We start from the raw sequence: 14,785 nt of genomic DNA on the forward strand, positions 1-14,785 counted from the left end.
CATAGGTCTATTCAGATCTATTTGATAATCTGATTATTAAGTGTCTTGGCATAGGTCTATTCAGATCTATTCTGTTTGGGGTACACTGCGCTTCTTGGATCTGTAATTTTATGTCTTTCATCAGAGATGGAAAATTTTCATTGATTATTTCCTCTATTATTGCTTCTGCCCCTTTTCCCTTCTCTTCTCCTTCTGGGACACCCATGACACATACATTCATGCCCTTCATGTTGTCATTCGATTCCCTGAGATGTTGCTCATATTTTTCCATTCTTTTCCCTATCTGTGCTTTTGTGTGTAGGATTTCAGGTTTCTTGCTCTCCAGTTCCTGAGTGTTTTCTTCTGCCTCTTGGGATCTGCTGTTGTATGTCTCCATTGTGTTTTTCATCTCAAGTCTTGTGCCTTTCATTTCCATAGATTCTGCCAGTGGTTTATTCAAACTTTCAATTTCTACCTTATGTTCACCCAGTGTTTTCTTTATAGCCTTCATCTCTTTTGCCGTATCTTCCCTGAACTCATTGATTTGGTTTTTTACTTGATTTAGCATACTTCTTTGAAAATATTTAATAGATTGTTTCATTAAAGTGAAACAATATCTCAACTGTATCTTGATTGAGGTGTATGTCTGTTCCTTTGGGCCATATCTTCATTTTCCCTAGTGTAGATTGTAGTTTTCTATTGCCTAGGCATCTGGTTTCCTTATTTCCCAAATCAGATTTTCCCAGAACAGAACAGGTTCAGATCTCAGAATGGGGTTATATTCACTTTCAAGTTTCCCTGCAGTGTGTCTTGGAGATTGACAGACTTTCCTGTGAGGTCTCTAGCTGCCCAGCAGGTGGCGTCTGTCAGCCTGTCGCTCCCAACTGGTGTAAGGAGGTATGGCCTCCTTGGTTTCTGTTTTGGTGTTTTTCCCCAGGCTCTGGGGTCTGATTCTGAAGGGAAGACTGGTGGTAGAGCTGGGCCCCACCACCTTCCTCTTAGGGAAGATACACCCCTAGGGAGTTATCATCTACATTTGAATAGCTTCTTTGTCTCTCTGACTCTGTTATCTCCACCCCTGTCTGGGTCAGAGTGCTGCGAACTGAAGATGGCTGAGGCTCTCTCCACTCAGCCCCTCAGGCTGAGAAAAAGAGAAAGAAAAAGGGACAGAAAGCCCCCTTTCAGAGCCAGTCCACGGTCCCCCAATTTCACTCATTGGCCAGAGGTAACACATTGTCTTCTGGGCTCTCCCTCCTGGTCAGCGGAGTCTTCTGGTTCTTTAAGGTCAGTCATCACTAAAAGCCTCTGTCTGCTTATTAGAGGTTTGTAGCTTGCAATCAGCAGTCCACATTTGGTAATTAAATCCCCAGTTGGAGTTGGGCAGAACTATGTTTGCTTGCTCAGAGAGCTCTGCTTTCTACCACAGCAAGGTTTTGAAGCTCAGCCTGCCATGGGGGGAGGGGGCTCCTGGCACAGTTCCACAGTTTTTACTTACAGATTTTATGCTGAGATCTCAGGCATTCCTCCCCGTCCTAGTTAGTGTACGATGTATGGACAGTCACAGTTGTCCCCCAGCAGTTATTCCAAATTATTTACTGGTTGTTCCTGGTTGTTTATTAGTTGTTCCAAGGGACTAACTAAATTCCACTCCTCTCTATGCTGCCATCTTAGCTCTTCCCCCTATTCTGGTATTTATTGCTTCATTTCTGATGTTTCCTGTGACAGTTTCCTTTAAGATGATGTGTTTTAGGATTGTCCACTAAAGATGTGTGTTTGTGTGGGTGGGTTTGTGTGTGTGTCTGTGTGTCTGTGTGTGTGTGTGAATGAGTGAAAGAGAGAGAGAGAGAAACAGACAGGAATAGAAAGAGGAGAGAGATAGAGAATACCTTCTTAAGAATAGATGAGAGTGTTTCTGCCTGTTCCTTATTTTATAACCAGAACTTCATGAGTGGCCTGGAAGAAAGTGCCATCATGATAGCTTTTCTTTGAAACAGAGTGGCTGTTGCAAAGGCAGGATCCCATACCAACCACATTCTCTGCAAGTGCCCATCTGGTGCAGAACTGGAATCCTTCCCTTGAGCCAGAGAGGACAGCAAGATTAAACAACTTAAAGAAGTCTCTTTGGTTAAGCTCTTAAAGACTTCCTCTGACTGGAATCCTAAATGCCAGCTCGGTGGAATGGCTGAACTTGTACTTAGCTAAGAAGACAAGATGGCAAGTCTTCGTTGATAAAATCTGACAGATCCAAAGAGAAGAGGAGAACACACTCAATTTGTTAGGCTGCATTTTCTAGAAAATATGCATAAAGGATGTGGTTTGAATGTCGGGATCAAAGAGTGATGGGGTGTATACAATTCTGAGTGTCCTCTGCTAGGTCCATTCATGGATGCTGTGTAAACACAATGTGGAACTCAGCAAGTTGATAGCAAATGGTAACTGGTTATTCTGCAGAAATGTATGGGCTTAGAGGGCAAGGTTGGCTTCCACTCCAAGAATGCATTTATCCTTCCCCATTTACCTGGCATGGATCCCTGGCCATTTCTCATGGCAAGCTGGCACTGGAAACTAAAAAGCACTCTGGAAATGGAGGCAAGAACAGATTAGAAGACAATTGAAAAGCCATCTGTTCACACATTTCTCGATCTATAAAATGGGAGTATATCACCCACCCTGTGGTTGTAAAGATAAAATAAGACATGTAGAAATGTTTCATAAATGAAAAAGTGTAGGAGTAGGGAGTATTTCTAAAAACTCTATACAGAGATAAATATGCTTTCCTTCTTTACACAGCTGTGTATTGACAAGCATTTTATCCTTGTAGCAAGACCATTTATCAAGCTTATATCCACAAATATATGCAAATATTCCCAAGAGGCACAAAGTGTTCCTACAGAAGCTGAGATGAGATGCTTCATTAATCCACTCCCAGGTGTAACATCATCATGTCTTCATCCCCTTGAGCCTGAGTATCTGACCCATCCCCGGGCAAGATGGAATAATTGACAGTGGCCATCAGATAGGCCTGGATTCTGGACAAAATGGGTTTACATTATAGCTGTCTTCACTCTAAAAGTGATGGCCTTATGGACATATTGTCTTCCTTTTTTAGATTTGAATCTCATGGGAGGGCAGTATGTTTCAGACTTGCCTAATCATCAGAATCACCAGAAGTGTGGGCTAAAAATACAGAGTCCCAGGCCACTTCCCAGACCTGTTGAATCAGAATCTCCAGGGAAGGACTTGGAAACCTATAATTTTGACAAATGGCTCAGATGATCTTCAGGATCAGGCAAGTTTAGAGAAAGCCAAGATAGAAGACAGCTTCACAAGGCTCTCAAATCAGACTTCTGAAGAGGGGCAGAGAAGGAGGGTGGGGTAGGACAATGAATCTTAGTCCCTTGGAAAAGGATGGGTGTTCATTTGTGGCGCTGGACCTTTGTTTGGGGTGTTTGCTTCTCACCACCCTGTGCAAGACCACGTCACATGAAGGGTAGGCATGAGCAAGATGTGCACCCACTGGTTTTGGCAACTTACAGTGGACAAAACCTGATGATTTAAAATAATCAAAACAAAAACTAACAAACAAAACAGAGGGGGTGGGGAATCAATGTTACCAGGTATTTGGGATGTTAGTTCAGTAGGCACAAAATTTAGCTTTGGACCTGTTGATAGCTCAGGCCAAAGGAAAAAAAATGCATCTACTAATTGTCTTTCCTATTTCACACATGTTAAATTTGGGACATAGCTCCAGCTTTTACTTACATCTCCTGAACCACATGGCTATTCTCTAACTTATGCTCTTTAAAGATGAGAAAAGGCATAGTTGCTTTTCCCTCCCCACTCCCAAGCTTAACATTTTGTCTTGATACATTTCTAGGTTATTGGAGAAGCTAAACAATCAGTACCAAAAATACCCAATTGAGAATCTCCCTCTACAAACATCTACCAGAGGGTGATAAGAAAAATAACATATTTTGAAAAATCTGCAGTTGGAATTTTTTTTTAGATCATAAGTGTTTTCTTCTTTTTTAATAATTCAGGTAACCCTGGAGATCCAGCCACTTTCCAGAGATTTCTCAGTGTCTTAGTTTTCTGGCTGCCAAAGCAAATGCCATGCAATGGGTTAGCCCACAGTTTTGAGGCTGGAAGTCCAAATCTAGGCATCATTAGGGCAATGCTTTCTTCCTGGACACTGTTGTTTTGGAGCTGGCTACCAGCAATCCTTGGTCCTTGGCTCCTCTGGCTCCTTCCCTATCTGTTTGGAGTTCATTCTGGTTATAAAGGACCCCAGTAATAGGATTAAGACTCATCCTGATTGGGTTGGGCCACATCTTAACTGAAGTAACCTTGTCAAAAGGTCCAGCTTACAATGGGTTCACATCCATAGAAATGGATTAATTTTAAGAACATGTTTTTCTGGGGTACATAGCTCCAAACCACCACACTTAACACTGAGGAACTCAAAGCCACTGATTCCCCGATTCCAAATTGGTCAACCAATAAGGCACATCCTGTTACTCAGTGTCTCTATAACAGAAGGCAAGCCTGGTGTGGTAGAACAGTCCCTGGTCTCGGGCCCAGTCTTGCCAATAACTGACTGGCTGGGTTGCCTTGAGCCATTTATTTACCCTCTCTCAGCCTGTCGTCTTCATTAATTCAACAACTATTTCTTATGCATCTAAAATGTGCCCAGCACTGTGTCTAGGTGAAGGAGACAGCCCTGCCCTCAAGGAGAACACAGTCTAGAGACAAAGGGGTGCCCCATTCTATAATGTAATTCTTAATTTCCAGTTTCATGTCTCTTTCCCTCACTAGTTGGGCATATTAAAAAAAAAAAAGTAAGTGAATGAAGGAGTGAATGAATGAGTGAATGAAGCAGAAAGTTATTTTTAAATATCCTTACTTTTTTGCCATTCCTACACTCCTCCTTGTTCCCTTTGTCTAATAACTCAAGCCCAAGAGTTCTACTTTCATCTTGACTTTTATAAGCTTTTTATCCTCAGGAAGACCTCATTCTGCAGCCATAATTTGTTCCCTTCATTCTTCCACAGCTCAGTTACTCAGTATTTACTCCCATCACTCATAACACCTCTGAATATTTTCCTATACCATAAATTAAACAAACATCCATTGAGCACCTAATATATGGCAAGCACTGGGCAAGCCAAGATTCTGGAGAACGTAGCCTCTGCCCCCACATCTACTGTGGCTGGGCTGTGGATGGGCCTTCTTTGCACATTCTTTTCACAGGCCACACAGGATGTGCCTTGTTCCTTTGACTTGCAGCTACTGAGATGCCAGAACAGCCAAAACTGCATCATGTGCTTCCCAGAATTACCAAATTCTCCCCATCTCTCCTCCACCACCTTACGCTAAAACACAGTACAACAATTTTTATCCCAATTTGCTATTTTCAGTGCAGGAGCTGCTTAAATTTTCCACACACTAAATAATCTGTGAATCCTGAAGCAACACCAAATGCCTGAAATGCTATTCTCTCACCTTTACCCTCAGTATCATTTCTCCACCATTATTTGAACAATTATTGATGCACCAGTTTTCCAGAAAATCTTGCTCAGAAAGTGAATAACAATAGATAAATAGATAGATAGACAGATGGATAGATAACATTTGTATAGCATGTGAAAGTTTACAAACCACTTCTATGTATATTATTTTGGTTAATATTCACAACAATACTGAGGCTCAGAGGGGTGAATAACTAGACCACAAGTCACATCATCAATAAAGTGACAGGGCTGGTCTTTTTGCAAACCCAGAGCCTGTCCAGATGAGGCCAAATGGTCATTTGTCCAGGCATGACAGGCACAAAAAGTTACCAATTTAGCTTCTAAGTATTAGCTCTAGTAACATTCAACAGAGAATCAGACTGATGCATCCCCAAGATTAAAAGAAGAAATGTTCACTATACAACTCTAAATTTGTGTTTTATTTTTGTAACATTATTTTGGCATTTTTATGTTTTAGCATATGAGAACGTCAAACAATGGAAGTCTCCCAGGCCTTAGCAAGCCTCTTCCTTTTTGTCCATGACATTTCGAAAAATGTTCCTTACTTACTGTCACTTTTCCATCTGGAAATAAAAATTGGCTGGATTGCCCTTGATTTTTCATTCCAGTTGTACATGTATCTTGTCTACTTTATCTCCGTAAGAAAGCATTTTTCCTTGACCTATGCATCCCATAAATCCTAACAAGTTCTCATGTCCTCACATGCCCTGCCTGAGGGGTACACAGCTCACCAGCAGGAATGAGGTCTGTGTGTTTTTCCCTCTACAGAACCCACCCATCCACAATGCATAATGCTGCCCTGATAAATTCTTTTCTACTAGGGATGATAACGTTGGATTCAAATAGCACAGGAAGCCTTTGGATTATTTAGGCCTCAATTCCTTCACTCGAAGGCAATAACCATCTGTAATGAAAATTAATGGAAGACCATCAAGGGCTTTTTCAGATTTGTAGATGTAATTACAAGATGTTACCGCAAATGCCAAGCTCTGAACCTTAATACCTTCCATGGTCTGTAACTGCGCAAAGAGCTGCCCATCTGAAAAGAGGAGTCAAGTTTTCCTTTTGCAGATGGAATTAGAGATTCAAGCATCTTTTCAGGCTGTCTCTTCACAGCATCCCTAGGCTGTGTTCTTGAGCAACCTCTGTTCTGCTGCTATCTTGGGGAATCGTTTGTAGCCAGGGGGAACCAGATTCCTGGCTGCCTCTGGGCTGCACACACTGTGCCCACACCCTCATTCCTGGGAATGAAGGAATGGTGTGGTCCACCTATGCAAGGACTCCAGTTGAGCCATCTCCAAGATCTGCTCACATCCTGAGTGCCTGGGGCGGGGACTGCAGATCTCCACATGCTGACCAATGTTAACTGCTTTCCATTTTTTCTCTTTCCCTATTTATTATCGCTTTTCAGAAAGTTGATGAGGTGAAACATTCTCCAGCAGAGGAAATAATATAAAGCTTAAGAGTCATTTCTGATGGAATGTGAAATAATTTCTCTACTTTTCTTTGAGGAAAAAAAATAAAGTAAAATAAGGCAACCTGAGGCAGCCTCTGGAGATTTCATTATTGATAGATTGGAGGGAAACATAATGGCTTTAGGTGAACAGGTTTTTCTTTTAACTTCGAGCACTTTGGGATGAAAAGATGAGAAAGACAGGTGCTAGACAATAGAATAAACCTGGCACCAGCTTATTTACATAATTTTGTATAGCAATGCATTGATGTATGAAGTATAAAGTGTCTATGTTGAATAGTGAAAATAAAGTATTTTGGAAAACAATCTATGTCCACTACCCAGCTCTAAAATAAGTCAGCATTTTATGAAATACCCCTTCCTTCTTTATGAAAATTACTGGTGGTTTAAGCTGTGTGTGCAGTTTTAAGAAAACACAATCTTTTATGCTATTATTTAAGGTAATTCTTAAAAATGCATTTTCTAAGCAGATGAGACATTGAATGGGGGCTGGGCTGGGCAGAGGAATACTTAAAACACCTCTCTCTCTGAAGTTTATGGTCCATTCACCATTTCTTCATGATTAAAGGCTACCAGGAAGGCTGGATGTGGGGCAGTTTTTGCAGGCCAAATTGCTACCTAAGTGACTGAGTAGGGGATTTAAAAGTGAACATAACTGCCTCCTTCACTGCATGCAAAGGTTTTTGCTATACAAGAAACTAACCAGTTAAATCCTAACTCCTTTGGCAAGTATTCCTTAACAGGCCTCACAGATATCTGAAGCCAATCTTAACCCATTCTGGTCCTCCACTGACCTCAACGTTACCTGAATGGTGCAACCCAATTTCCAGGCTGCTCACCAGTCCCCAGGCCTATGGGGTGAGTAAATATCCCGTGTGGGAACAGGCTTGATGAATACTGACTGGCCCAGGAACCTCAGTGGTAGGACTTCCCACATCGAAGAAGAAACCTTTCTTAAAATTCACTGCACCAAGCAGCATTTATCTTCTCTTTTCTGTTGTTGCTGATCTAGGCTTATTTCTTCTTTTAAATATGCAATTTTTTATTGTTATCAGTATTTTTAACCATAAAATGGACTTAGAAAACATAAAAGAAGTAATGTGTCCTCACAAACTGCTGTGTTTGGAGGTTTTGAATATTAGGCCTGTGCTTTATAGCTCAAGGGAGTGGAATAAAAAGCACTGAGAAGAAATTAGAATCATTACCAGCAAATCAGAGTGTCAGGGAATTGGAGAAAGCAGGATCTTAGAGTTGGTAGTGACTTAAGAGGTTGTTCAGTCAGCCACCCTCTTGCATAAACCTAGAAAAACCAGGTATCAGTTACGTTCAGGGCACAGAAGCCTAAAACAGTGGTTCTCAAAAGTGTGGTCACCAGACCAACGCATCACCAGGAAACTTGTTAGAAATGCAAATTTTCAGGCCCCACCTTTAAAACTCTGAGCTTGAGGACCTACATCCTGTGTTTTAACAAGTTCTCCAGGTCATTTTGATGAAAAGATGAGAGTCACTGGCCTAAGGCCACCTCATCAGTGTTTACATTGGACAGATAATTTTGCGTAGCCCACCCCAAACCAGGGGAGGTGAGATCTTAATTCTTTCCATCACGGCAACCTCTGTTTGAGGAAAGCTCTAGTGGCCAGATCTAGGTAGTTTGGGCCATTACTCTACGGAGATTTCCAACCATTTTTAGCCTCGTGACATCCATCCCAGGAAACATGCTATGAAGACACACTTTTAAAGTAAAATATAACAGAAGCTGTGTTTGGAGAATTTTGTGATCGCAGGGCTGTTAGGAAACCAACACTGAGAATTACTGCCTACTCTGACGTCACAGGAGTCGGCTGACTCCTAACCTCTCTCAATCAGCCTATGGGGTACCGATGGAGGAAATATCCATCGAATTCCATCTCAACTCCCGTACCCTAAAGAGGCACTTAATTAGCATCTGGTCTCCACTGATTCTCCCTTAGGTCTGGAGGTTCCTTATGACTGCATTGTGGAGTCAGGTCTCCGATGCTTCATCGTGCCCATGGAGGTGGAAAAGGTGGTTTCCACTGTAGGTGGAAACTCCAGCCAAGGCAAGACTGGGGCAGTTAAGAAAAGGAAAACGAACACCCTATTTTCTTGCACTGTAGGACTGCTATTATTTTCTGCCTTCATCATAAAGGGATCTCTCTTTCTCTTTTCTCAAAATCCAGGAGCAGCTGAAAGAGGATGATGTGGAGTGCATTGTAAATCAGGACGAACTAGCCATGAACTATCAGGAGCAAGCCGCCTCACCCTGCAGTCCTCCTGCAAGGCTGGGTCTGGACCAGAAAGCGTCACCCCAGACTTCAAGCAAGGACAACATTTATGAGGGGGACCTTGGCCTCGGGGGCTATGAACTCAAGATGGAACCAACTCCCAGTCAATCCCAGCTGAATAAATTGGCATGAGCAGTGCAAATGTAATCACAAGTAATGCAGGGCTCACAGAGGAATACAAGGCAAGCTGATGAGGCAGTGTAAGGGAGAGGCTGGAAAATGTATTAAAAGCATAAATTGGAGAGAATCAAAACCTTGTCACATCTATCCTCTGGTGCCTGGAGAAATGAGAATTTATTATCATGGCTCTCTATTATGCAATTGAATTTAATTTTTTGACAGCATCCATTTTTATTAATGAATTGGGAGGGATGAAGAGGGAAGGGAGTGAGGACTCTAACTGCTATAAGGAGGAAATATTTATTTGAGTCTGCAAGGTGTTTCTTCTCTGTATACAGCTTCCTAGGTCCTGAGATTTTGGATTTTATTCTCTTCATTAAGGAGAGTTAATTTTTTTAAAAAGAAGAGCTTCTGAGTGTAAACTGTTGCTCCTAAGCTAAGGGAATGTCCAGTTTTTAGTGATATGTGTTGTATTTTTAAGGCCTAGACTTTCACTTGCTATTTGAAGAGCTCAGATAAGTGCTCCATTCCCACTGTTGACAGTCTAACAGAACCCACGCGGCACCAGGGGTGGGGGCCATTATTCTTGGTGGCACCCTTTACGAGCTGCTTCTCCCGTTTGTCAAAGGGATCGCGGACACCTGGGTGGCTCAGCGCTAAATGCAGTGTCGATTTCCAGCTTAGTAGGACCGTTTCAGGGAACGCTGATTTCTTTTTCTTTTCCCCATACCGTGTTTTCCCCTGAAAAAGAGCCTCCCTGTCTTTGCTCGCGTTGTGAGTCACTTCTCCACTCAGAGATGTTTCTACAAGAGACTGTGCAGGAGACCCCGACAGGCGCCTGGCCTGCAATTGCAGCGCGCGCTGCGGCTCGGCCGCGCAGGCGCAGTGGGGAGAGGCGCAGAGCCGGCTGTCCAGACACAGAGAGTCCAGGACTCGGCGTCAGGACTCCGCACCCCGGACTCCCCACCCCTCCACCCCCAAGGCTGCTCATCGCGGCCCGCTTTCCAGAGACCAACGAAACAGCTTTTAATTCAGCTGCATGACCTGTGCCTTTTAAGCCTTAAAGATACCTCAAGCCTGGCTTCTCCCGTATTAAACTCCAAAAAGCAGGCCCCAGTCTTAAAGGTGCCCAGGCTAGGATGAGCCCGCTTTCGAGGGAGGTAGGGAATGCCGCCTGCCCCACGCCCAGAGCTTGGAAGTAACCTCTGCCTTGCTGACCACTTCTTAGGCCTTAAACATTAACCGCGGTGGTGTCGGCACACTGCTGTGCACATCGATTTTTCTCGCTTTCTGAACAATAGAATCCGAGGCACGGATTGTAAGGATAGACTGATTACTCCAGGTAAATAAGACACATGGTGAAGCATGACGTTTTCTAATTTGACTTAATCCTAAATAAAAGTTTGTCTTAAGGTATGGTGATATTGGCATATGCTTTATTTAAAGGCATTTTCTCTGTTCTTGCTACGTGGCATCTCTGAGTTCTTGTACTCAAGGAGCCAGGTGATGCAGGAAGGTGCAAACGTCCTGGGAGCCACAGGGGTTTCAAGGAAGGAAGAGAGCAGAGCTGAGAGTGGCCAGAGGAGCAAACTCTGAGTCAGGGGGAAGGCGACGGCCTCCTCCTTTTACACTGCCACTGCAAGTGACCAGAAATCAAGGAGGAGATTCAAATATAGGGGGACACTGGAGGAGAAAGAAAGGCAGAAAATGAGGATTCATCTCATTTCTGCCCCATCATGTGAGAGGAAGCAATGAGAACTTGGTGTTTTCTTTCTTTCCCTTTGTGTGGAGAAAGACACACCAAGGAAAAAGAGGACTCCCCCCCCCACCCCAAAAAAAAGACAGACATCAAGGCACCAGGAGTGGAGAGAAGGGAGAGAAATATGGCCAACCGGATGGAAATGAGATGGGTGGGGAGGGGAAGGTACACAGTCTAAAATCAGCACCAGCTCACTCAGAGGGGACAGCAGAAATAGCCTCCTGCCCTCCCACCTCCAGCAAAGCCCTCTTTCTGCCTATAAAAAAAAAAGTCTCTTTCCAACTGAACAGCATGAACCATTACAAGGAAAAGTTGGGCTGTCTAAGCCAGTCTGGGCCACTTGACCTAGTTGACTCCAGATAGATGAGGTATTGTGGGGTTGAGGAAATTGTGCCCTGCCCAATCTGTAAGAAGTTGTTCCCGATTCAAAATGTGATTACCACCTACTTCTCTCTGAAACAGCCCAAGAGGAGAACAGAGGCTAGTGTCCCAGTTAGCAATTCATAAAACCAAATTCACTTCATGCTCCTGTTGTGAAAGATAATAATTTATAATCTTAAGAAATGCCCTGTGCTTTGATTAGCAGCATCAGGACTGTGAAACTCAAACCTATTATTTACTGTCAGTTTCAAACCACTAATGCTTCCACTCATTATTAGAGCTTTAAACAGGACTCTAATTAACTAATTGACTTGTGATTCTTCCTTGAACTTCCTGCCACATAAACACTGCGCACGCACACACAATTCTACTCGCTGTCAGGGTCCTGGCTCAAGTATCCTCTATAGTGTCTCCCTGGTACTCAGGCTTTTCTGAGCAAGTCTGATGACTGGTGGCAAATGTCGACAATCTCTTCATTCATGAAACTTCCTGAAGGGTAATTCATTGATATATACCAAAACTGAAAATGTAAATGCCCTTTGACTCAGCAATTTCATAAACAGGACTTTTATTCCAGATCTGTGAGAATTATACATATAAGGGCTATTTATTGAAACAACTGAATTGCCATCCTGGTGAAACGAATCATGGCGTATCCATCTCTTGAATAATCTCCAGGATATACTGTTAAATGAAAACAGCAATATGCAGAGCAGAACCTATGGTATGATAACAGTCAGAAGTTACAGAAGAAACTAGTAACGTGGTTGGCTCTCAAGAACTAGGGGGAGCCTACCTGGAGCGCCTTCTCGCTGCCGCTGCTCACACCTGGCTGCTGATGGCAAGCGATTCACTTTGTGTGGCTCTGGGCTTTGCGTGTGAATTCCAGAAAGCCTGAAAGGCCATCGTGGCAGTAAAGCCCAATCTCCACTATCCCAAGGAAGAGGCCAGATTGAATCCATAAGATGGGTTTTAGCTGCCGCTGGAGTCAAGTTTGATGAAGAATTTTTAGAAACCAAAGAACAGTCGCTGAAGTTACAGAATGGCAACCACCTGCTGTTTCAAAAAGTGTCAATGGTTGAAATTGATGGAATGAAGTTGGTGCAGATGCAAAGCATCCTCCACTACATAGAGGAGAAGCACCATCTCTTTGGCAAGGACCTCAAGGAGAAAACCCTGATTAACATGTAGGTGGAGGGGACGCTGGATCTCTGGAACTGATATTTATGCATCTTTTCTTAAAACCAGATGATCAACAAAAGGAAGTGGTCAGCATGATCCAGACGGCTGTCATTAGGTACTTTCCTGTGTTTGAAAAGATTTTAAAGGATCATGGACAAACCTTTCTTGTTGGCAGCCAGCTGAGCCTTGTGGACGTGCTTCTACTTCAAACCATTTTGGCTATAGAAGAGAAAATTCCTAATATCCTCTCTGCATTTCCTCACCTCCAGGAGTTCACAGTGAAAATAAGTAACATCCCTTCAATTAATAAATTCCTTGAATCTGGCAGCAAAAAGAAGCCTCCCCCCATGACATCTCCATGAGAACTGGCTATACCATCTTTGCACCATAAAACAACACACATCTGTGAGCGAGAGCTTGCCCTAGAGATTACTGTGTCCTCAGTAGCATCTTCATTGTTGCCAGGCTCTAGTGATCCCAGCTCTGTCATGGCACCATGTATAGTTGCTCTCTAAATAGAGTCTTTCACATCAAGGAGATCTCTTCTAGAAAACCAACATTTTTTTGTCCAGTGAATAATTGTTATGGGGCCTTTTTCCGAAAACCTTTTTGGGGAAAGCTGCTGTTTAAGTGAGATCTGATCTGGTTATTCATTTTCTGCAGTTGGATGGGCAGGACAGTGTGTTCCCTCCTGAGCTCCTTTTCTCCTCCTCTTATACCATTGTAAACATCCTCCAGTCTCTTCCTGATTTTTAGTGTCTAATAACAACAGAATGTCTAGTGAAAGACTCTCCTCTGAGCTATGATAAATTAAATGGTTGTAATGAATGCAGTTGACATTAGCCAAAATAAAGAATTGATGAATCATTTAAAAAAAAAAGAAAAAAAAACTGCAGGGAAACTTGACTTTTCATTTTTGCACCTTTTGAGTTTTCTACAACACTGTACATGCATTATTTATTTAAAAAAAACAAATTAAGTAATAATAAGATTTCTATGAAATAATGCAGTGCAAGAACTGGGCTTTAATATGAGATGGAATAAAATCTGGGAAGATGTTATTTTTCACCATGATCTTTTTGAAGTCTTGTGAATACAAAGTATTCTAACAAGTATCTGCAGTGAGAGGAAGAAGCACCAATAGCTTCTGGGTTTATTCATTTGAATCATTCAACACATGTGGATGCAAACTATGTAGCAAGTCTTTTAAGTTCAAAGTCAAGTGTGACTCAGTCCTAGCCATCAGATATCTTGTAGGAATAGACAGACAGCTAAAGAAATAAATGTATTCTCTATTGGATATAAAAATATATGATAACACAATAGTAACTAAAACAGCAAAGAGATCAAGAAAATCTAATAAGAATACAGACAGAGACACATGAACGTGTTTAGAAATTCAATTCATTAAAAAAATGGCATTTCAATTTAGGGGTGGAGAGTAACGGGCTACACAATAAATTGTGTGGACCAATTGGCTTTCCATTTGGAAAAAGAAAGAAAATTATGTAAGGTCCTCTCATATATACAGAACTAAATTCCAAGTAATTTAAACAGCTAAACATGAAAATCAAAACTACAGGATAGCAATAAAAAAAAAAAAAGTAATATGTAAATTACCTTGGAATATGGAAGGTATTCTAAGAAAGACACAACCAAAAGAGAAGTATGAAAAATTGGACCATGCAAAATATGAAACCTCTTTGACAAAAGACACAATAAACAAAATTATAAAGAAATAAACTAGGAGAGAAAAAATATATGTGGGTGTGTGTGTGAATAAGGATTATTCCTCAGAATATACAAAGAACTCTTACTAATGCACGAGAAAAGGAAAAAAAAACTAACACAAAAATGTACAAAGAATCTGAACAATCAAATGTGTATGACTTCTATCCAGAACTTCTCCTTTTAGGTATTTCTATAGAAAAGAAATACTTATCATATGTGCATAAAGAGGTATTAAAAAAAAGGATATTAACTGTAGCATTGTTTGTTATGGCAAAATAATGTAAACAACCAAAATATCCATTTATAATAGAAGGTTAACTAAACT

General features: G+C 41.9%; 1 protein-coding gene and 1 pseudogene across 1 annotated transcript in view; both read left to right on the top strand.

Annotated features, from left to right (window-relative positions):
* Nucleotides 1-10,823, top strand: part of SLC9A9 (solute carrier family 9 member A9) — a 592,279-nt gene extending 581,456 nt beyond the window's left edge. Inside the window, exons 15-16 of the mRNA XM_037843226.1 lie at nt 7,737-7,842; nt 9,183-10,823. Of these exons, the coding sequence (XP_037699154.1) occupies nt 7,737-7,842; nt 9,183-9,419 (343 nt within the window). The 3' untranslated portion in view covers nt 9,420-10,823. The remainder of the gene's footprint in view (nt 1-7,736; nt 7,843-9,182) is intronic.
* A 131-nt stretch (nt 10,824-10,954) lies between these two features.
* Nucleotides 10,955-13,659, top strand: LOC119539556 (annotated as a pseudogene).
* Nucleotides 13,660-14,785: the final 1,126 nt, after the last annotated feature.

The sequence above is a fragment of the Choloepus didactylus genome, chromosome 1 (genome assembly GCF_015220235.1).
Source record: "Choloepus didactylus isolate mChoDid1 chromosome 1, mChoDid1.pri, whole genome shotgun sequence".
In the NCBI taxonomy this organism is placed as follows: domain Eukaryota; kingdom Metazoa; phylum Chordata; class Mammalia; order Pilosa; family Megalonychidae; genus Choloepus; species Choloepus didactylus.